We start from the raw sequence: 23,334 nt of genomic DNA on the forward strand, positions 1-23,334 counted from the left end.
TATGTGGACTCCCATAGATATAATTGTACTCTAGGCAATCCCCTCTTGGGACTTTGGTGTGTCTTTGTGATCAAAAGCAGCTCATGGTTCTTCATCATCTCTTCTATCCTCCCTCAGTGTGTCCATAATCAGCCATCACTGTTCGATACTACTATTTGCACCTCTTAAGGTATTTGTCTCATAGGTGGCGCATCCCTATCTAATGCCTTGTTGCTGTCACTGACAAATTGGTTGCCTCGATACATTGCTTTTTTGCCCTTCTTTCTAGTCTTGATTATTTTGGGCATACTTGCACACCTATGCTCTAGTTGCATCCTAGTAAGATCATCATCCGAATAAATGGGATTCCCTACTAGGAGTCTATGTAGTATGGCCTTTTTCTTCATGAAGGTCATCCTTGCCACCTCATCTTGGAATCTTAGGATGAGTGTGCGCTTTTGCGGTTCTTTCCCAACTCTCCAAGCAAAGAGAAGTGTATCTTCCTCTTTGTATTCAAGGTGTATGTACAAATTCTTACCATCCTCTTTGGGTGATGAGCCCTCCTTGTTGAGTATGCCATTTACCCTTATGTTCAATTGCCTCACTTGTATTGTCTCTCTTCTTCAAGCATGGCATTGATGATATATATAGTTCCTCCTTTTGATTATCTTTTTCCACCTCTTTTTTGATATTCTTCTTCATGACCTCTACCCATCCTCGTTGCATAGCCTTGAGCTCAACATCCACTGCCTTTGTGCTTTCCTCCTTTATAGTGGTGATCATGTCCTCTTGGATCTCCCCTTCCTCTCGTCCATTACTTTTGAGTGCTACACCCTCCTCTTTCTATTGTTGGATTTCCATTAATAGGGCTACTTTCTCATTCCTAGATTCTTTGGCCTCATTTTCAACCCCCCCCCCCCCCCCCCCCCCCCCCCCCCCCCCCTCAACACACACACACACGTCACTTGTACACACACACACACATGTCACTTGTACTAGTCAACAACTTTTATAACTTGATAGAATCTAAATTGCTTGATCTTAGAGCATACATCAACACCAACTAGTGGAACCTCAATCGACAGGATGGGTATGTGAGCAGTGGAAGGTCAGTGGCTCAAAAAACTATGGTTGAGCGGCTCCATTGTGTCAGACTCTTTGGGGTGAAGAGATTGAGCTTGAGCCTCAATAAAAAATAATTCAAAATGTTCCAATGAAAAAGGAAAGAGTGCACATAATGTGATGTCTATATATATATATATATGCATTTTGTGCTATTTTCCCCGTCTGAATGCTAAAACGCTTCTAGTGACAGCAAACTTGTACAGTTTCTGCGAAAGGGAGCTGGCACCGTCAACGACTATGGATGGGAAAATGCCCTCTAACCGCAAGCGAGTGAAGTTCTCTTACGACGAGCCTGATCCTGATGAAATCCGCAAGTATGCGTCTCCTCCTGCATAGCTCCTGGATGTAATTCAGGTCTAGATGTCATAGAATTCTGGACGAGTCTGTGTTTTTCCCATTCCTCCATGTTTTTCCTCCGGATTAGTTTCGTTCTTCCCATTCAGCATTGTTTTTTCTTACTTTCTACACTTTTGGAATTTCATTTACAGTATATTGATGATAAATTCTGTAGAAATCATCGATTCTAGGTTTTCATGATTTCTGAGATTCACTTGAGCGCATCAGCATTGTTTTTCCTTTCTTTTGTATCGTCTTGGAATGGTGTATGCAGTATTTTGATGATAGATTCAACAGTCATAACCAATTCTGGGTTTTCATGGTTTCTGAGGCGCACTTGAGCCCATCAGCGTTGTTTTTCCCTTCTTTCTATGACTTTGGAATTGTGTATGCATTCTTTTGATTCATTAGAAACGATCAACTATAGGTTGTTTCTGGTTTTTGAGGTTCATTTAAGCACATCAGCTTTGTTTTTCCTTTCTTTCTATATTTTTGGAATCGGGTATGCAGTAGTTTGATGATGATTTGGTAGGAATCATCAATTCAAGGTTACTGGAATCTAGGATGAGCGATTGTTTCTGAGGTATACTATAAATTAGTCAGTGTTTCAACAGGAATCACCAATACAGGGCTTTCCATTATTTCTGGGTTTCACTAGAGTATAGGATGAGTTATTGTTTCTCTTCTATAGTCATGTTTTGTGCATACATTTGTAGGGTTACGAGGCTTGAGTAGAATGCTTCAGCTTACATACTGTTGAATTGTAATAGCAGTCCTGATGCAACATTGTAATGTCCAGAATTTTATTCTACTGCTTTGTCTTTTGCTTGTATGTGTTCATTTGCTCTGTTTGTGTTGGCGGAGCTCCTCCATTTGAGCTGAAAGTAGCATTATTTTCTGTTTGTGAAATGAAGATGGCAGGAATTGTTTCAGGAGAACAATCTTTGGATTTCTTGCAGTATTTCTATGCTCGTTGTAATTCTTGGAGTTTCTTCTACAACTCTGGCTCCTAAAGCATCATGCTTTTAATATTTGAGTGTTTCAGTCACCACATTTATTTCTCTTTTGATGATGCTGGTTTTCCAGAGAGAAAAAGGTGCGTTTTCCAAAGGGGAAGAAGGAAAAGAAAGACAAGGACAGTAAGACGGCAGAAGAAATATTGGATGTCTTTGGGAGTGAGCCCTATACTACTACAGATCCTCGTGTTGCTGCTACAGAACGTGCTGTCAGACGAATCCAGGCTGAGCAGCTAGATGAAACATGCCTTCCAAATGATGTATTGGATGCAGAAGAAGAATATGAGGTAGCCTTGTTTGTATCCATGTCTCTCTAAGTAGACAAGAGCTGCTTAAGTGGTAATGAAATGAAGTTCTCTTTGTGGAAACAGGAAGCTGAATGCATACATGAAGGCATAGTCTAGTTTCTCAGATGCTCATAGGATTAACACGTGGAGTCTAATCCTATCTTTCTGTCGACTCTCACATGGTTACTGTTTTCAGGGTGGACAGGGAGAAGAAAAAGATGATGAGGTTCCTTTGGAGCCTTTCAACTTAAAACAGGAAAGGAAGGAGGGTTACTTTGATGCAGATGGAAACTATGTTGAATACAGGAATGAAAATGATGTGAAGGTTGGTTCTGCAGCTGTCCTTGCCACAGTAGTTGCTATTTAGAATAGAGTTGACACGTTGTATTATCTGCACTCTGTTTCCAAGGAGGCCAATTCTACAAGGCTTGGCCATTCCATTGCTGATGCATTTGTTTTACCAGGATGCTTGGTTGGATACAGTGGAGGTTGATACCAGCTTAGCTGAGAAACACATGAAACGCTATGCAGATGAGGAGATTGAACTTACATTGTCGACCAAGGAATTGGCTGCAATAAAGCGGCGGATTGCCAAGGCTCTTCAACCAGGAGAAACGGTGCACATCTTGTCCAGCATCTTTCGATTGTGAGTTCTTTTAGTGTGCGCTTCCACCATACTTCATAACAGGGCATACTCTACTCTTGGAGGAGTTTTCAGGGGTTTGTAGAAATTAATCATACAGGCTAAATAAGAGTTCTGAGAGCATCAGCAAGTGTGAGAAGAAGAAGTCTATTGTTGCAGGTGCTGCAGGCATTAAGGAGATTAAAAGCAACATCTACAGAGAAGGACAAGCATGCAAAAACAAAGATGTCCAATGAAACAAAGGCAGCCTTTGATATGCTGACAGAAGATGCCATGAAACTTCTAGATCATGGTGAATATAGTAAGTGCAAATCTACCAGTTAAGCATGCCTTTTGATGAACATCTGATGTATAGCCATTTATAGCTGTGCTACATGCTGGTCTAGAAGAGAGCAGATTAGTATGTACCATGGTTGTAGCAATGCAGAGCATGGAATGACCTGATTTCTTTAAAAATGGCTCAAAGTGTATATTGGCGTTTTTCCAGATGTTTATAATGAGACAAAGGAGACTTTTGAAGGTGATTCAGGTAATTTATGATGACATAGTCCAGGTTTTAATCAGTTGTTCTGCTCGGGTGCAATTTTGAGGTACTAGTTTTGTCCATTTATGCTGGCCATCAGTTGAGCTCCGTTTTGCCAAAGCTGACCACAATCATTTTTAAAAAGACAGGAGTGTTTGGAGCATCAGGGTTGAACATATATCCATAATTTTAGTTTTTATCCTGCCTTGGAGATGTTATGCAACCCGAACAGAGCCTTCTCTTTGATATATGGTCATAAGAATAGTCTAGGAAAACATGAATGGCTTGTTTCATATGTCCACAGGGCAGAGAAACAGAACCCTCAACTATGGTTACAAGAGCCATCATCTTATGTGGCCTACTAGGCTACTAGCTAGATCTAGTGATTGTCCTGATCTCAACGTCTTCACAACCTTGAATAAACCAGAAGAACTGGTTGACCCGAGAGAGCTGTTTGCTGAAGCACTACATACGCATTGTGGGATCTAAATGCTCTCATTTTATGGCTTCAAAGAGGATATATTGCATTGTAGTCACTCAGGAAATATGAGGCTTTTTGATGTTTCTGTGCACATTCATTTTAAAGATTCTTGCTTGTGTGTGCATACAGAAGCTGGCACAAGCAATGGAGGCGATCTATTTACCAATCTATCTGTTTCGGGAATGTCTACTTATGGTCAGGTAAATGGGCGTGAAGCACTAGCATCGGTTGACATGTTTGCTGATGATGAGAATGAAGCTGATCTAACTCAGCAGAACAATCATGAAGCTACTCAAGGTATCTGTATTACTCTCTTTTTCTGGCGTTTGACTCAAGCTGCAAATTCTAATCCCAGCTTGTAAACCTGCTGTTTATTATTACGAGTCTATGATGTCAGTTCACCTATCAATGCGTCTGAGCTGTTTTGAGTTTGTGTTTTATGATGAAAGTGAATACAGGTGAAGGTCTTCCAAGCGACTCAGGTTACATCTATGATGAAGCAAGTGGGTAAGGCTACTTGAACATGCAACTCCTTCTGGATACCCTGTTTTTACTGATTTTAACAAGAGATTAAATAATCTAGTTTACTTTAGCCCATTGTACAGCTGTGCACATCATCTCTCACTCTTCTCTCTCCTTTTCTTCCTTACACACAGAGAGAGAAAGAAACAAAGATATACTTGTGAGAGTGCACAATGGAAGAGAAACACGAACATAGAGAGAGAGAAAGAGAAGAAGCAGAAGATGAAGGAAGAATACTGCACTGACTGAAGAAGAATGCTGATACAATGATGATGGACTGATCAGTCCCTGCATGCAGCCCAACGCGTCAGTGAGGGCACTAGATCAAGTTGATGACGATGGCAGCACCAAGCAAGGAGAGTCAGAGTGTTAGAGTGCACTTGCAAAGGGAAGATTGAAGACTGAAGAGTGTGTGTGTCTGCCAAAAGGGGGGGGGGACTGGCTATAAATAGCCAAATCACCAAAAAACTGATTGATCTGCTCCTGCAGGGGCCATAAATGCTGGCAGATTAGCATTTCATGCTGGTCACTGAAGAAAAATGGTAGAAAGAATAGGGATGACCTTGGAAAAATCACAATTTACAGAAGTGCAGTGTGTGCAGTATTAGAAAGTGTAGAGAGAGCAAAAATGTGAGTAGGGTGTGTACTAGTGTGATACACACAAAGAATAAAAGAATGTATTTTGCACCCAATAACCTCCCACTTAAAGGTCCAGAGTGAACCTTTAACCAACTCCCACTAGTTGAATGCAATGCTCATGTCAAACCTTTGCAAGACTCTTAGTGAGAACATCTGCAGGGTTATCCTATGTTTTGATCTTAGTCAGTGTGACTAGATCATCATCCAGAACTTGTGTCCGACAAAGTGGCACTGCACATCAATATGTTTGGTATGTGTATGGAACATGGCATTCTTAGCCAGGCATATAGCACTCTAGCTGTCACATCCAAGTATAGATGTTTTGGTGGGTAGCCCAAAATCCTTGACCAAGTGGCCAAGCCAAATAGCTTCTTTTGAAGCATCAATGGCTGAAATATGCTCAGTCTCAGTGGTAGAGAGTGCCACTATCTTTTGCAATCTAGAGCACCATGAAACTGCCTGATCAGTCAATGTGAAAATGTACCTACTAGTAGACTTATGAGTATCCAAGTCACCTACCATGTTTGCATCACAATATCCCTGCAGATCCAATGTACCCTTTCCATAGCATATACATCTTCTTTGTGTGCCCTTAAGTTACTGGAAGATGTATTTAGTTGCGTCCCAATGGGCTTTGCTAGGGTTTGATATAAACCTGCTCACGACTCCTACTGCATGAGCAATATCAGGTCTAGTGGCAACCATAGCATACATGAGTGACCCACAAGTTGAAGCATAGGGAACACCCTTCATAGTATTGGTTGCCTTGTTTCTCATAATCTTTTGGGCAATCTGCTTTGCTAAGCTTAGTGTATGGTGGTAATGGTACACCAAGAGGCTTAGTGTTAGCCATAGAAAACCTGTCAAGTACTTTGCTGCTATACTTTTCTTGTGAGAGAAATAAGAGCAGCTGCTCTCTATCTCTTGTTACACATGCCCAAAATAAGTTCAGTTGCATCCAAATCCTTCATGGAGAAGGTTGAATTCAGTTGCCTTCAATGCATTAACCTGGCTCTTATGCTTACTGGCAATAAGTATATCATCCACATAAAGCATAAGAATAATAAGGCTTTCATCATCAGCCTTCTTTGTATATTTCACAACCAAAGACCCGTAAGTGGTCATATGAAGCAAGTTTGCTAGACTAAACCTCTTCAAGGATGCCACTATCAAGTGCATGATGTGGAGATTGATTGCAAATATGCACCACAGTTTTAAGTGCCTCCCCCCAATGATTGCGGGAGATTAGCTGTGGATAACATGCACCTAATCTTCTCACATAAAGTGCGATTCATTTGCTTAGCCACATCATTAGATGATGGATTATAAGGGACAGAGAGCTTCCTTTTAATCTTGTTTACATCACAAAATTGATTGAATTCTTTTGATACAAACTCTCCCCCATTATTTGTTCTTATGCACTTTAGTTTTAAACCCTTTTGAGTGCTAATGAATGCATAAAACCTTTTAAAAACGTCCAATGTCTCACTTTTCAACTTAAGCAAGTAAACCCATAGCATTCTAGAGTGGTCATCAATAAAAGACATGAAATAATCAAAATCACTATGAATTTTTATTGGCATGGTATATACATTAGAATGGACTAAATTCAAAATACACGCCTTTCTAGAGGCTCCATGAGAGTATGAACTCTTTACATGTTTTCCCAAAATACAGTCATCACAAAAGACAAGCTTTGAATCTTTTCATATCAACTCTTCTAAGTGAAGAGTGTCTACAAATCCTTTTGGCTCATGTGTCCAAGATGCTTGTGCCATAACTCCATGTGTGAATGCACTTTTGCAATTGCAATAAACATTCCAGAAAGTGCCTTGCAGAGTAGATGATACAAAGTTTCTTTTTTACTGTCTCCAGTGACAAGCATGGATCCTTTCTGCACCTTCCATATTCCACCACCAAAAGTAATGAAGGTAACCCTTGTTGTCTAACTACCCAACTGAAAGCAAACTCTTCTTGATGCTAGGTATATACCTAACATCATGAAGAATCAATTTCTTGTCGTTTTCAAGAGCCAGGTTTATGGTGCCAACTCCCTCTATGTCACATGCGTAGTTATTCCCTAGGTAAAACTTTCCCTAGGTGACTTGCTGCATAAGAAGAGAAACACTCCGAAGATGGAGTTCCATGAAACAAAGCATCACTGTCAACAATCCACGATTGCAACAAACCATCATGAATAGACAACAAGGCATCTATCACATCCTTTTTTAGTGATATTCATATTTTCTATTGTCATAGCACGTGGATTTGAAGATGCAACCAGCAAATCTGCAGTATCTTCATTTTCTGCTATCTCTTCAATGACAACCCTAGTACCACATTTTTCTTCTCTGTTTCTTTAGGGATAGAGTTGCTATCTTTCTCATTCTTTTTGCCTTTTGCATTTATTTGCTTTTTGTGTTCTTGTTTCAATATTGCAATCGGGCATTTTATGCCGGCATCAACACTGGTAGCAAGTGATATCTTGCTGTTTTTCCTTGCTTTTGCTGCGATTTTTGTGTTTATTTGCAGCATTTGACTTCTTTTCAATCCTTCCTCTTACATTATAAGTTGACAAATTGCTGCCTACACTTGCCTTGTGTCTAATCTCCTCGTTGAGAATAGAATCACGCACACCATCAAAAGTCAAGTTGGGGTTGTTGCTCAAAGAGACAACAGTTTCCATGCATTTGGTAAAGTCATGAGCAAGAAGGGACTGAGATGATGATGACATCTGGTGCCTACAGTAGGACATGATGTGAAGAAGACCACCAAAATAGGGTGAAGAAGACCACCAAAATAGGGTGCTTTCACATGTACAAGTAAATATATACACGAGAAGTGTAACGAAGGGCCTTTATAACCAACAACAATGACAATGTATGGCAGGTGTAGATAGACTTTAGAAAGTAGTAATTGGTCTAGAAATGCAGACATGAAGTCGACAAATAAAGAAAATGCACCTAAACTGCTAGAGCTCCTATGTCTCTATCAGACTTTGATAGGAGCTCACAACTAGGAGATGATAGACTAACATAATTAACATAGGTAGGCTAAGATTCCCTCTTAGATCTTGGGAGTGTTTGAAGATCCAACCTCATGTGATGAAGCATAGAAGCCTCGGGCAAAGGCTTCTTGAAGAGATCTGCTGCATTGTTCTCCTTTAGACAGTAGGCCACTGCTAACTCGGAGTCTAGGATCCACTCCCGAACATAGTGGTACTGAACCTTGATGTGCTTTATGCGAGTATGAAACACAAGGATATTTGCTAGAGCTACATAGTTGTAGAACATAATGCAGGATACTCTGTTTCTGTAGGAGAAAGGGCCACAGGGGACAATAGGCTGCTTCTTGTTGCTCCACGAGATAACTCCCGATCCAAGGGAGAAGGCATAACTTGTAGTGGATTGTTGCGAATCCACATCACCCGCCTAGTCAAAATCACTCCAACCAAAGAGAGTAACCCTCTCTCCATACATGATCCAATAGGATTGAGTCCCCTGTAAATAATGAAGAATGCGTATAGCCGCTCCTCAATTCTCATGAGTAGGAGTCTTTATGAAAGAAGACAACAAGGCCACAACAAAATAAATATCTGGCCGAGTGTGAATAAGCTAGATGAGGGAGCGAACAAGACATCTATAACGAGTGGCAGCTGTAAGGGGAGCGGCGGTTGCTAAAAGCTTGGACTCTAGGTCTATGGAGGAAGAAATAGGCCGACAAGTTGCCATACCAAGCTCCTAGAGAAACTTGGAAATGTACACGTTCTATGAAATAAAAATACCTTGTGCCATCTGATAGACCTCCAATCCAAGGAAGAAGTGGAGGATCCCAAGATTCATCATGTCAAATTCTTGTCACAAAAATCATCCACATACAAGAAGAGCAAAACACACTTGTCACCCTTAACCTTGAACTATAGGTTGGGGTCACGAGCTGATCGATGGAAGCCACTTTGTAGAAAGTGTCAGTGGAGTGTGTGAGGATCGAGACACGCGATGCTGTGATTTGCACAGTGAGAGAGAGAGAGTACAGAGTAGAGAGTGAGAGAGAGAAAGAGCATTAGACTCAATGTGGGTACAATCTCCAAGTACCACTTTAGGTTTTTGATAATATATATTATATATATAGTACATGTGTAAGGGTGCATGCACACCCAAAGACCGTAAAAGGCACAGTGACCCTTTATTCTCAACAACCTCCCACCTAAAGGCAACATATCTGAAGGTAGAGGAAAGAATGAACTAAGTCTATGTATGTACGAAGTTGAAATACACATATACTATCCAACCCCTGTTATTTGGCGGCAACAAGTAAACTGCTCTGCTGAAAGACCCTTTATGAGAAGGTTTGTAGGGTTATCATCGGTATGTACCTTGACAAGCTCAATGCTCTTGTTGTTAAGTACATCCTTGATAAAATGATACTTTATCTGTATGTGCTTTGTCTTTGCATGGAAGATAGGATTCCGTGCTAGCTTGATAGCATTCTGACTATCACAATGGAGGATAAGAACCTCTGTAATGCCAAGCTCTCTCACGAGACATGAAAACCATAAAGCCTCCTTTCATGCCTCAATGGCAGCCACATACTTTGCCTCTATACTAGACAATGCAACACACTTGTGCAGCCTGGATATCCAAGAGACTACCCCCCCTATGAACGTGAATACATATCTTGAAGTAGACTTTCTGCAATCAGGATGACTAGCATAGTCTGCATCCGTGAAGCCAACAACAGATGACTTCTGTTTCCCAAAGCAGATGCACAAGTCCTTTGTGTCCTTAAGGTATCTCATGATACCCTTCACCACTTTCCAATACTTTTTGCCAAGATATGCCATGTACCTACTAACCATTCCCATTGCAAATGCAATGTTAGGACGTGTAGCAACCATAGCATACATCAAGCTACCAAACAACTGAAGCATAAGGAATCTTGGCCATCTCACCCTTTCCATCATTAGATGTAGATCTGTTATCTGCAATAAGTTTCACATATGGAGGCGATGGTACACCAATGGCTTTTACCCCCTCCATATTGAAATGCTGCAAAACCTTAGTAACATACTCTTGTTGTGATAGAGAACTTGCGATCTGTCCGAGTATACGATTTGGCCTCGCCAAGATCCTTCATATCAAAGCTACTGCGTAGGCTTTGTTTCAAGGAGTCCAAAGCATGAACATCCCTGCTTGCAAATCAATATGCCATCCATATACAAAGCCAAGAGAATAAGGCTGCCATCTGCTATCTTCTTGGTGTATAAGTAGTATTCAGCTTGAGATCTATGAAATTCTTGAGATTGCATAAATATATCAAATTTATGATACCATTCTTGTGGTGCCTATTATAGATCTCCTTATGCAGATCACTATGTAAGAAAGTTTTTTTTTTACATCCATCTGTATGAGTTCCATATCTTGAGATGCAACCAAGCCCAAAATTGTTCACAAAGTAGTCATTTTGACTACAAGAGAAAAATTTCATCAAAATTCCATGTTCCTACTTGTACCTTTCTGCAACCAGTTGTTCTTTGTACCTTGGCAAAGAATCAGAAGCGACTTTCATTTTGTAAACTCATTTGTATGGTAGCAGTTTCTGCCCTTTAGATAAATGCACCAAATCCCAAGTGCCATTTTTAATGAGAGATTCCATCTTTGACAGCATAGCTTTATGCCATTTGTTGTTGTCTTTTTTGTCCATTGCTTCCTTGAAGCATGACGGCTCACCACAATCAGTCAATATGATATAATCAGCCACATAATTTACACCAGGAACAAACCTATTTGGTTGTCTCTGCATTTTGGTCGACCTACGGGCCCAATGATCAAGGTTTGCTAGCTGTTCAGCCTACAAATCTGCACTAATAGCTTGCTGTTCTAGATCAAGCACTAATTATAACAATTAATAACATAGCATAAACTAAAATGCACACTTTACCATACAATCTTGGACATTGGACAGCTTATTGGTTCCAAAATTGGCGCCACTTGTGATATTTCTTTATCTTATATTGCAAATGAAAGGAGTATAACTGAGATCCTCTGATCTCCTCTGCTAATTCAAGTGCCTCTTGTTGTCAAAACTAACCAGCAAGCCTTCAAACCAATTTTTCCCTTGTTTTGCTTGGGGACTGACCTTCACCTTGCTCCCTGCTTAAACAACCATGGAAGCTATCACCTACAGCTTATGATCACTAGAAAGACTATTGCCTCCTCCTGTATGTTGTCATCTACACCAAAAGGATCTTAAGCTGCTATCATGTGCTTTTGGAGGGCTCCAAACTGTTGTCACATGCTGTAGGATTGATCCTTGGAGGTTGCAAATCACATTCACAGCCTCTCTTTGCTCTTTGACAGCCTCCTCCTCTCTCACAATGGCTAATGCTTAAAAAATTAATTTCACTGGCCAATAATTAAATTGGCTAGGCCAATTTGTCTTCCAAGTATCCCTGAGTAGTTATTAGCCCTTAGGCTGGCATCAGTTAATTAATTAATGTCTAGTCTTTAATGTTACCACCGACATTAGTAGCTAATAAATTGGTCTAGACCCAAATTTGACATTGGGTACCACCTAGTACTTGTCAGGTATAACTTATAACAACTTTTTTCTTTGGCACACACTGCATCCTCAAGGTCCTTGGTCTGTTACCATGAAATAACTACCATGTGTATCACATGTGCTAACAACCTTGCACATTTGATTAATAACATAATCAAATGTTATCAGCAAGATTAAAGCATTTCAAAATTTCAAATCCTCATGATGACAAAGATTGAGTAGCCCGGTACCTATAGTGCATCTGTTTGGGGTAGAGACTTCCCTTCACCAAGGGAAGGTAAATCCTCCTCATTTGAAGAAGGCTTCCCTTCTGACGGTTGATTAGCTCTAGAACACTGCGAAGGGAGGTTGAAGGGGTGAAAGTATGTGAGGAGGAGGAAGTAGTCACATCCATCAAAGGTGGTAGGGAAGCTGGAGTAGAGGGTGGAGGAGGAGGGGGGAGGAGCCAAAGACGAGGAAGGGGTACAAAGAGGCAACTTGGAAGGAAGGAGAGATATTGAGGGTAGGTGAGGGTCAGTCATCAATGATGAAGAATTAAGCGGAATAGAACCATTAATAGGATCCTCGGAGGCTGAAGCCTCATCGAAAATCACATCCTTGCTCAGTCTTCGGGTCGTAGAATCGATAGCCCTTCGTGGTAGTGTTGTAGCCCACAAAGATAAGCTTCCTGGACTTCGAGTCAAGCTTCATCTTCCTCTTTTTCTTGTTCACGTGGACAAATGCATCACATCCAAAAATGCGGAAATGAGACACGGAGGTGCAATGATTGAGTCCAATATGTATCTCCTCTTAATGAACCCTTACTATTTTTTCCTCATCCATGAATCTAAAGCCTCACAAGAAGTCATGTCCTGTAAGGCAAAAGTCGGGGAATGGTTGCAGATGTGAACTATAGTAGCCATTGCCTCACCCCAAAGGACCCTAATGCTCCAAGATTGATCGGGCGATCTCTAGCATGGTCCGATTCACATGCTCCACCATACCATTCTCTGAAGATGTGTTTGGATGGGTATATTCCACCCGAATGATATGATCCCTACAAAATTGAGAAAAGAGGTTGGAAGTAAACTCTCCACCATGATCTACTCGTATGCCACAAACTTTCGAAGTAGTCTGTGTCTCCACAAACACCCTCCACTCACAGAAACGAGAGTATGTCTTGCTCTTGTACTCTAGAAAATAAGGCTACACATAATGATTGAAGTCATCTACAATCAGCATCAGATACTTGGCCTTATCAAGGGAGGCCATGCCCATAGGTCTGCAAAGGTCGGTGTGAACCAACTCAAGCGGGGTAGAAGCCCTCCTAGTGGCAACCTGGGGATGTGGCTGCCTATGTTGCTTGCTCCTCAAACAGTTAGGGCACAGAGTGTGAATAGGAGGGAAGTTACAAAGTCCCTTCACCATCTTCTGAGAAGCCGGTCATATATCGTCAAAATTGAGATGACCCTAACAAGCATGCCGAAGCAGCCCAAGCATGTGGAAAGACCTCGCGGCTAAGGCTGTGAGTGTATAAATCCCACTCTCTTGGGATCCTGTCCAAAGGACAGCACCTGTAGAAGCATCCTCCAATATCATTGTATCTTGTGTCAATACCACATGGGTACCAATCCGTGTAAGATCATGAACAGACAATGGGTTAAAACCTAAATCCGGTATATAGAGAATTTTGGCTGAAGAAGATTTCCTGTCTGGCAACAAAGAAATTGTCCCCACTCCTCAAACGGGAATAGTAGAGTTGTCACCAATGGTGACCGTGTCCCCTTTGATACTTAGATCTTGAAGCCAATTCTATTGACAACACCTGTAGAAGCATCCTCCAATATCATTGTATCTTGTGTCAATACCACATGGGTACCAATCCGTGTAAGACCATGAACAGACAATGGGTTAAAACCTAAATTTGGTATATAGAGAATTTTGGCTGAAGAAGATTTCCTGTCTGGCAACAAAGAAATTGTCCCCACTCCTCAAACGGGAATAGTAGAGTTGTCACCAATGGTGACCGTGTCCCCTTTGATACTTAGATCTTGAAGCCAATTCTATTTGTAGGTCATGTGAGAAGAGGCCCCACTGTTAATGAGCCAAGGCTTCTCTTGGAAGAAGCAACAGATGTATCCTTCTTGGGGAATAATGCAAAAAGACAAACTTTGTTGTCGTGGAACAACATTCGAATCCTTTGAATTCTTCTTCTTTGGCTTCAAATGGAGGTACTTTTGCTAGCACTTCTCTTCTGGATGAGTGCCCTTCCCACAATGTGGGCACTTCGGCTTCTTCTCCTTCTTCTCATCCTTCTCCTCTTGCTTCTTGTCCTTGGCCTATTCCTTTTTCTTTTTTCCTCCATCTGTACCAATAGTAAATGCCTTGATGGAGCTAGAACTATTGGTCCTAACCTCTCTGAGTTGCTCATCATCCTTCAAGACAAGTGGTGAAAGCTCCTCCCATAAGAGTGTCTCGCAGATCCTTGATGTGATAAGGTTGGTGTAGAAGACATCAAATCAAGGAGATGGCAGCTAAGTCAAAAGGATCATAGCCATGTCTTCAAAGGATATCATCCGACCAAGAGAGGCAAGTTCACCTCTCATGTCCTCCATCTTTATGATGTTTATGATGTGCTCCTTCATAGAGGAGTAATCATCAAGATTGAGCATTTGTAACTTCTTCTCAGGGGAAATTTTGTGGACAAATGTCTTGTGCTGATACAAAGACACAAGCTTCTTTCACAATTTTGCACGGTCTTCAAATTGTGAACATGCACAAGGACAGAGTCTTGCAAACTCGTAAAGAGAAAGGATCGGGCTCGAGAGTTGAGCCAATTCCACAAGGCTGCACGGTCCATAGAAGTCACATCTACCAGATCTTCCTTAAGATGAGGAATGGAATCTGAAACAAGAGCCCAATGATCTGAATAGTTCGAACTAGGAGTTTGTCTTTTTGGGTAATGAAGGTAAGACATGCATCTGCACCGAGGGTATCAAGGACGGCATCTTCATCCTTCTATGAAACATGAATAGAAGGGAGACGGGTGCGAATGGGAGACTCTTGTTGTCGACTATAATCATGATAATCACATCTCTGCTCAGAAGAGTGTTTGGAAAGAAGCTCCTCCTTTGAGTCATCAAAGCTCATGAACTGGTAAGGCATCTTCGATCTTGCAATCACCCAAAAATTTGCATTTTGATGGAGACAACAGAAAGATAGAAGGCAGTCAGCTACACAGATTGTAGATGCGTTGTTTGCCATAGAAAAGCTGTCACCTGCAAACCAGAAAGCTGTCATCTGCACTAGGATGTTGTTGCCTGCACTAGGATGTGGGACTTGCAAAACGCAAATTTGTGTTTTTTGCAAAATGCAAAAATGGATGCCGCCTGATGATTGAATGCTAGCGCTGGGACTTGGAGATTGTTGCTTCGTTGTTTGGTAGGTTGGATGGGCAATGTACCACCTGTATGGGCCATAAATGCAATGCTCTTTTGCAAGAAATCTCTAGACCGTGTCCTCGCGTAGGCGATGATACCATGTGAGAGTGTGCAATGGAAGAGAAACACGAACACAGAGAGAAGCAAAGAGAGAGAAAAAGAGAGGAAGCAGAGATAAAGGAAGAATAGTGCACTAACTAAAGAAGAATGTTGATACAATGATGATGTACTGATCAGTCCTCACACGCAGCCCAAAGTGTCAATGAGGGCACTGGATTAGGCTGATGATGATGGTAGCACCAAGCACGGAGAGTTGGAGTGTTAGAGTGTGCACTTGCAAAGGGAAGATTGAAGATTGAAGAGTGTGTGTGTGCCAAGTTGGGGGGTTGGCTATAAAGCCAAATTACTAAAAAATTGGCTGACCTGCTTCTGTAGGGGTCATAAATTCTGGCCAACCAGCATTTAATGCTGGTCACTAAAGAAAAATGCTAGAAAAAATAGGGGTGACCTGGGAAAAATCCCAGATGACAACAACAATGTGTGGTAGGTGTAGGCAGACTATGGAAAGCAATAACTAGCCTAGGAATACACAAGAAGTTGACAAATAAAGAAAATGCACCTAAACTTCCAGAGCTTCTTTGCATTCGTCAGACTTTGACAGGAGCTCACAACTAGGAGATGATAGACTGACATAACTAACATAGGCAAGCTAACAATATTAACGTCTACTAAAGAGCAAATCAGCACATGAGACATATCCATGTACAAAGATTATCCTCATGGTATTAGGAAAGTGAAAAGTGAAAAGTGAAAAATCCTATCTAATGTGCAATGAGTGTGTGTCTCGTCATTTAGGCAAGTCATCAATGTATATAAGTATGTGTCCATTTGGGGATGTGAGACTATATGTATATAAGGTACAACAATGCCATGTAGATGTAATTCCATCTAGTGAGGACGGGGGGATGTAAGATGTGATAGCTCCGGGGGGGGGGGGGGGGACTCTTGGGACCGGTTGTTGAGCATCTCTTGGGTACAAGGGCTGGTGTGGCGGGCCAAGTACATCTCATGTTGCTATCGAATTTGGGTGGCCTCTCTAGTGTGAGTAGGTCGCCTTTGGCTAAAAGCACTAGGTTGTCGTGCAATGCTAATCTCGTGTGCCCTCTATAGGGATATTCCTCTTAGTCTCATAGATCTTGTATCTATATGTCCCTGAACCAGTGCTGCCCCTGATAAAACTCTATTAGGGTTGTCTATCGTACTCTGTCCCATGTACCTACCACTAGTAGGGATGCTTTGACTCTCCATCTTGGGACACTCCCTCTAAGACACAAGGGGCCAGGGAATCCACAACTGCGTTGCCGATATTGTTTGCTTTGAAAGGGAGGGTAGGTACGAGGGAATCATTAGAGGAGATGTTGAGGGATGGGATGGAACTTGTGAGATAGATGGTGCATAATTGAGAATGGGTGCAACTATGGAAGATTGCTTTGGAGAACCTTGTACAACAAAAGGGGAATGGAGCTTGTAAAGCCATCTCTGTTACCAATTTGTTGCTAAAGTAGTTCTTGAAGAAGAATCCTTGACAAAGACACTTGCTCAGTGAAGACAGCCGGAGTAATGAGTCTAGCAGGCCATAAAATGAAAGAAGTTAAGACCCTAAGCCAGGAATATGTAGGACTTCTGAGTTGGAGCTCGATGAACAGTATGGCAATAGTTGGCAAAGTGCCAACACCACTAATAGGCACCAATGAGATGTCACCAACAACGTCTTGCAACAAATCTCCTGGAGGAGTCATATGACTTGAAGCATTACTGCCAATAAGCCAGGGCTCTTTGAAGTCCAAGTAGTTGTTGAAGAAGGCTCCTTTATCTCATGGATATGAAGAAACACAAACTCATGGGTAACAGTTGTTGAAGAAGTAGAGGAGGGCTCAAATATTTTACTGCCATCCTTCGCTCCCGGACGAAGGTGAGGGTACACTTCTCCTCGAGATTTGTAGAGAATTTTTTTTGTGTGAGATTCACTTTTTGGGGTACATTGTAGTAGCTGTGAGGGACCGGTCCATCATTGTATTCAGCATTCATTTCAAATTCAGTGCAGATTTCTCCTCCATTCTTGCTCTGTCCCTTGGCTTGGGAGCTATCTAATGGAGCAGTAAGAAGTAGCCTACTATGGCATTATCTTGTATGGAGGCAAAGTACCTAGCTCTTTGTTCTATAGCATATATGAGGCAGTTTGGCTCCGTTAGTTTGGTGGAGATTGGTTTTCTAGAGGCAGGACCCACTCAGCTGTGTAGTGCCAGGTTTTTTGGGAGTGGATCGAGGATTTGGAGCTAGCAGTAGGTGCTGTCAATAGAGGACAATGCAACAGACCTCTCCACGAATCCTTTAACCTAGGCTTCTATGCTTCAACACATGAGATATTTGGGCTTTTAGACACTCCCCAAGATCTGAGAGGGGGTGTTAGCTTGTATTTTGTTAAAGTCTATCATCTTCTAGTTGTGAGCTTTGCTGCTGAGTCTGATGGAGACATAGGAGCTTTGATTGTTTCAGCCCATTCTGTGGTATGCAGTTCTTTTTCAGTGAGTTTTGGGTGTGTCCACACTGTTAAGAGGTTAGTTTCAAAGCCTTTGCATTTCTTTTTCAGTGGTTGGATGACTTGTTCACACTGGACAGGTGGTGATCAGGTTATGCAGGCTGTGATCAGCATTTTATTGGCCGCCAGCATTATTTTATTGCTCCAGATCAGGTTATTGTGGAACTATTAGTCATATGACCTACGATTGGGAATGACTACAAGACAAAACAGAGGGTGATTTGTTGTGGATGACAAGTCGATAGTGCCAACACCACTACTCAGCCAGGGGGGACGGGACCTGGAAGTTGGGAGCTAGGAATGCTCCTCTTATAATGGGCAATGAATGGGACAGATAGTTGATAGACTTCTCTGATTTTGTTCACTCTTACTTGTTTAGTGCATTCTAAATCCTTCAAGTTATTTTATCAATGGAGAAGCATGGTTAGAGAGTTGCTCACAAGTTTCCAATTGTTAGAGCAGGTCTGCAGATCTTGTTAAGGCCATCTTTCATGCTTTGGAGTAGTCTGCATGGGGTAGGGGTCCCAAAAAAGCATGGGTGTGGTGGCCTCTGCTGTTGCCAAAATTTGCATCAAAATCAACCTGCTGCAGCATGTGCATGCAAATCAAGGAAAAACCCTGATTGCAGAGCAGTTAACATTCCATTCCTAACTGAAATACAGCACAAGAGAGAGAGTTGTCGAGAATGGAAGGAGATTTTAATTCAGAAATGTAGTTTCTGCCTCTGTGGTTGCCAAAATGGGCATCAAAATCAACTTGCTGCAGCAAGTGCATGCAAATCAGGAAAACCCTAATTGCAGAGCAGCTAACAGTCCATTCCTAACTGAAATACAGCAAAGGAGAGAGAGTTGTCAAGAACAGGAGATTTTTATTCAGAAACGTGCGTCAAAATCAGCTTACTGCAGCCCGTGCATGCAAATCAAGGAAAAACCCCCAATTGCAGAGCAGCTAACAGTCCATTCCTAACTGAAATAGAGCAAAATAGAGAGATTTGTCAGGAATGACTCTCTCTGCTAGATGCTGCCCTAGAAAACCCTGATTATGTTGTATCTAGCATAGAAAACCCTAATTCTGATGCAACAGAACAACAGATCCTTGTTTCCATGTGCACATTTTTTATTATGTTAAAGAAATATGACATTGGCATAGCTGCATTTTGGTGGAACATCTATTGATAGCAGTGAGAGACTCTAGCATTTTTGTGTAGTATTTAGAAGATGCATTTTGAGTTCTTGGTCATGATTCTTGACGAAGCTTCTACCTCTACCTTCTTGCCTTCTATCGTGGCCCAGTGGGGTGAGCCCTGCCGCTCTTTGCTTGCAACTGTGCTGCGGAATCCCATCCTCCCCAGCTTCCTAGAGGCTCCATCCATACTCATCGCTTTCTGGAATCTGAAGGCCTGGTCCATTTTCAATACATATGCTATGTTCGTCATCACCAAGTTGATTCCACATACTATTCCTGACCTTGAAGATAGTGATTCTTTGGATAGGGGTGATTTGTGGGATCTGGTCAATGCTAGATCCTTCACATTTTCCTTTCTAGATTGTATTGACATTGAAAGGAGATTACTGTTGTGACCTGGAAATGAAGTAGATGTCCCTTATTGAATTCCCCCCCCCAACAGCTGGGTCCATGATTTGGCTTGTTTCTACTCGACCATGTGCTTGTACTTCAATTGTCATTGCGAATTCTTTCATGTAGGGCCCCCTTCACCCCCAACGATGGGGTGGGTTGTGAGTTTTGCTTGTACTTACAAGGTACCACGACACTTAGAATCATGTACGGAGAGGGAGTCTCGCTGACAAGTAGGACTAATTCAAATCGGGCAGATGACTTGGACACTCGGAGATCCACTCTAGTTTTCACTTTACATTGGAACGAGTTGCTATTGCTTGGTGCAGCACTAGAGAGCTTACTGTTTTACTTTGTTATATAGATGCTTCGTATAGAGCTACTTGTTTGGTGGCTCATGAGGATGTATGGTTGAGGTGGATGTTAGTCTAGATCACTTTCTACAAATACAAGAACCCTGTTCTTCATTGTGACTGTAGCTACTTGGCAATAGCCAGGAACCCTTTGCTTTATGCTTGCATGAAGCACATTGAGTTCCAGTAGCATTATGTCTGAGTGTCTGAGTGTCTAAGTGTGGATCTTGGGTCAAGGGTTGTGGTTGGAGTATTGTCCTATGATGGACCATGTGGTGGGCATATTCATGAATACTCTTCCATTGCCTTTACTTCTTCCTTGTTTGGTCCTAGGTAGTTTTAGGCATACCCAGAATCCAAGAAGGAATGGTAGCAGCCAGTAAGGGACATTAGGAGCTTTGTCCAACCATACACTTAGGTCAGTTTGATCCATTTTTGGTTAGTTTGTGGCCCATGTCCTTTGTTTGGGCCCCAAGACATATTCTATGGTGATCTAAGTTGTGCACGCAGGCTGACTGTCAGTTGGGAGTCTTCTTTTCAGTCTGTCTCCCACCTTCAATCCTCATCACTACCAACACCCTGATTGCAGCTAGACTGTAGCACATGCAAGGGCTTTCCTCATTTCAGCCTTTTTCATCATTTATCCGAGTTCTTTGTCATCTTTCTCTTTGCTCTTCAATTGTGTGCTCCTCCTTTTGCTGCCTTTCTGGCACACCAGTGGCCCTTTAAGCAGATGGATGTAAAGTTGGCTTCCTCAATGGTGTAAACTTAGTACCCCAGGATTATAGAAACAATCCTTTCTTTTGAAAGGCCCATTATCTCCTGGAAGACAGTTCTCAAGCTGGATACCTGTGGATAGGTCAGTTCGTCCTTGAGCACAGACCTTCAAGGTTTTTGGAATATGACCTGAATATCTACTACAGAATGGTGGATGATTGGTCACTATCCTTTGTGGATGACTTTATGAACGTAACCTCCAAAACTCTGTGGAAGATGAAATATGCTATGGTCAGAGAGAGGAGAATGAGAGACTAAGAACTTGATCAGCAAGCCCTCGTGCACCTCCAAGAGTAATGAGCACACGGAACTTGCTTGATTAATTGGGGTCAAGAAAGATGCTACATGGACCAAATACTGGGCAATGCAAATTCAATGTATGCACACAACTGTACAAAGCCACATGGCAAGCCGAAAATGCCACAATATTGTTTTAACCCTAGACCCACTGACTCTTGACATGCAGGATTTTGGCCCTCTTTGCTTAGAACTAAGGCAAGCTTGTTGTAACTTCCACAACCAAAAAAGGTTGTGGCTGAACTTGCAGAGAAAAGTTCCTTTTGCTGATATACAGTGGGGGTGGATCTTGTGGGAGAGACATTGGAACTTATCATCTGCCTTTTGCACTTTTTTAAAATTATTCTTTGTATTTCCACTGTTTCTTTTTGTATCAGCTTTCCTTAAAATGAGGCTCGTTGTCATTTTAATTCAGCTAATAAAACAATGGCTTTCGCAAAATATTAAGCATGTGCTTGCCATCCTATCTTTTTCACAATGCTCTGTATTGGTGTACAGCATCTGATGTACATGACCAATTATATGTAGGTACTACTACAACAGTGCACTGGCGTATTATTATGATCCGAGTTCAGGGTTGTTCTGTAATGCAGCTTCAGGAATATGGTAAAACCTCAGTTTTTTTTCTTGTTTGTGTGGTTGATGTGGCTGCCCAGAGCAAGAGATGTAGATTGTCAAATGTGTCTACTTTCATTTTCATTCTATGCAACATATGGATGTTGATAATGCACAAGAACGATTGTTTATGTAAAAAGCTTGTATTTTAACGAGTGTCTTGCCAGTTAACAGTAGAGTTAGCCAGTTTGTATTATGCTTGCCTTGTGGGTGTGCATTTTTTGATGAGGAAAGCTTGTTCAGGTTTTGGTATTTCAGCAATACAAACTTTCTTTACTCATTGACATCGACTCTTTGCAATATGTTGTCTAGGTATAGATTTGATGAAGAGAGCAATAATTACATTGAAGTAAAAGCTCAAGGGGAAACAACTATAAAAGAGGGCATTGAGATCTGAATGTTGGCCTGAACTAGCACTGATGAAGTACTATATCTGCAGAGTTAGGTTTCTACTCCTTCGAATTGTGTTGTTATTGCAGCTTGTTAAGGTCTACAGGTCGCAAATTCATGTAAACATCGGTCGTAAAGAACAAAATTACCTACCATCACTATGATTTTGTTCCCAGTTTTTTCATAACAGATGTGTGCAGTTCCCCCCTCCTGCTGGATGTTTCATATCATGATGTTTGTGTATCCGAAACAAGTGTAAGCTTGGAAGTCTGGACTTTGGGAGTGAGAAAAACTCTGCTATGATAATGCTCTGTAAAGCTGGGTCTATATGGTAGTAGTGCTGCTCTTTACATGCAGATTTTGTGTCCTTGCATATTTCAATTTTGATCAGCCTAGTAGGGTACTTCGTTGGACATCTGTTAAGGGTATTTGTATGTAGTGACAATTTTATTTTGGAGATGAACTGTTTGACCATGCTTTTTCTGTTTCAGGTGATTTAGGTTTTAATTGTCTCAGGTTTTCTGTCTGAGTTTTGGCATATCATGGAGGCTTAAATATAGGGACTGGCCTGGGTGATCTAAATATAGTGAGAAGTGAGATGAAATTTTGATTGAGCTGATTCTGATTAAATCTTGTATGTGGAATCTTGTAAGTAAATTGCTTTTTCACTTTGATATTAAGGCCTCTTGACATGATATAAACATTGCAGTTTTTATTTTGGACTAGAAAAGGTCATGCTTGAATGCATTAGAGCAACATCAAAAAACCTATGATGAGTTTCTAGCTGTTAGGTTAATGATTAGTAAAGGCCATTGGATCCGAACTTGGCACTAGCACTAGTTTACTAACAATTGAGAACATGAAAACGTCTTTGAGGCTTAAATAATAATGTCCTAGTGGTGTCTTTATGATTCAAGCAATATAAGTTGTTTAAAAATGAATGGCTTGCATACTTTAGAGAATACTTTTACATGATCAAGGTCTGAGTGGAGAATCATAAAGGTAGAACATTCAGCAAATGCTTGCTTTGCTGTAAACCATGTACATACTTATCTCAAGATGCAGATCCACATTAGTATGATGGGTTTTTCCATCACTAAATGAGAATTTAACTTCAAAGGAAGAGTGCATGGATTGGGTTAGCAAAGCTAGGAAGATTATCTACTAGATTTCCATATATTTTGAAAAGTGGGTATG

At 41.4% G+C, this 23,334-nt stretch overlaps 1 protein-coding gene across 2 annotated transcripts; it reads left to right on the plus strand.

Moving 5' to 3' along the window:
- The first annotated feature begins 1,269 nt into the window (after positions 1–1,269).
- Positions 1,270–22,493, plus strand: LOC148033203 (CD2-binding protein-like protein). Of its 2 annotated transcripts, none has more exons than XM_087681081.1 (10): positions 1,270–1,418; positions 2,527–2,743; positions 2,940–3,068; positions 3,208–3,360; positions 3,546–3,687; positions 3,874–3,915; positions 4,520–4,687; positions 4,840–4,897; positions 21,661–21,738; positions 22,060–22,493. In XM_087681081.1, exons 1-10 carry the CDS (start codon positions 1,342–1,344, stop codon positions 22,142–22,144), a joined length of 1,149 nt encoding a protein of 382 aa, XP_087537207.1. In that variant the 5' UTR covers positions 1,270–1,341; the 3' UTR covers positions 22,145–22,493. The 2 variants fall into 2 exon arrangements, with proteins under 2 accessions (XP_087537207.1, XP_087537208.1); XM_087681082.1 differs by having other exon boundaries at positions 4,849–4,897.
- The last annotated feature ends 841 nt before the right edge of the window (positions 22,494–23,334 follow it).

Source organism: Lygodium microphyllum, chromosome 7, assembly GCF_053477565.2.
Source record: "Lygodium microphyllum isolate KBCC chromosome 7, Lygodium_microphyllum_v1.1.10, whole genome shotgun sequence".
In the NCBI taxonomy this organism is placed as follows: domain Eukaryota; kingdom Viridiplantae; phylum Streptophyta; class Polypodiopsida; order Schizaeales; family Lygodiaceae; genus Lygodium; species Lygodium microphyllum.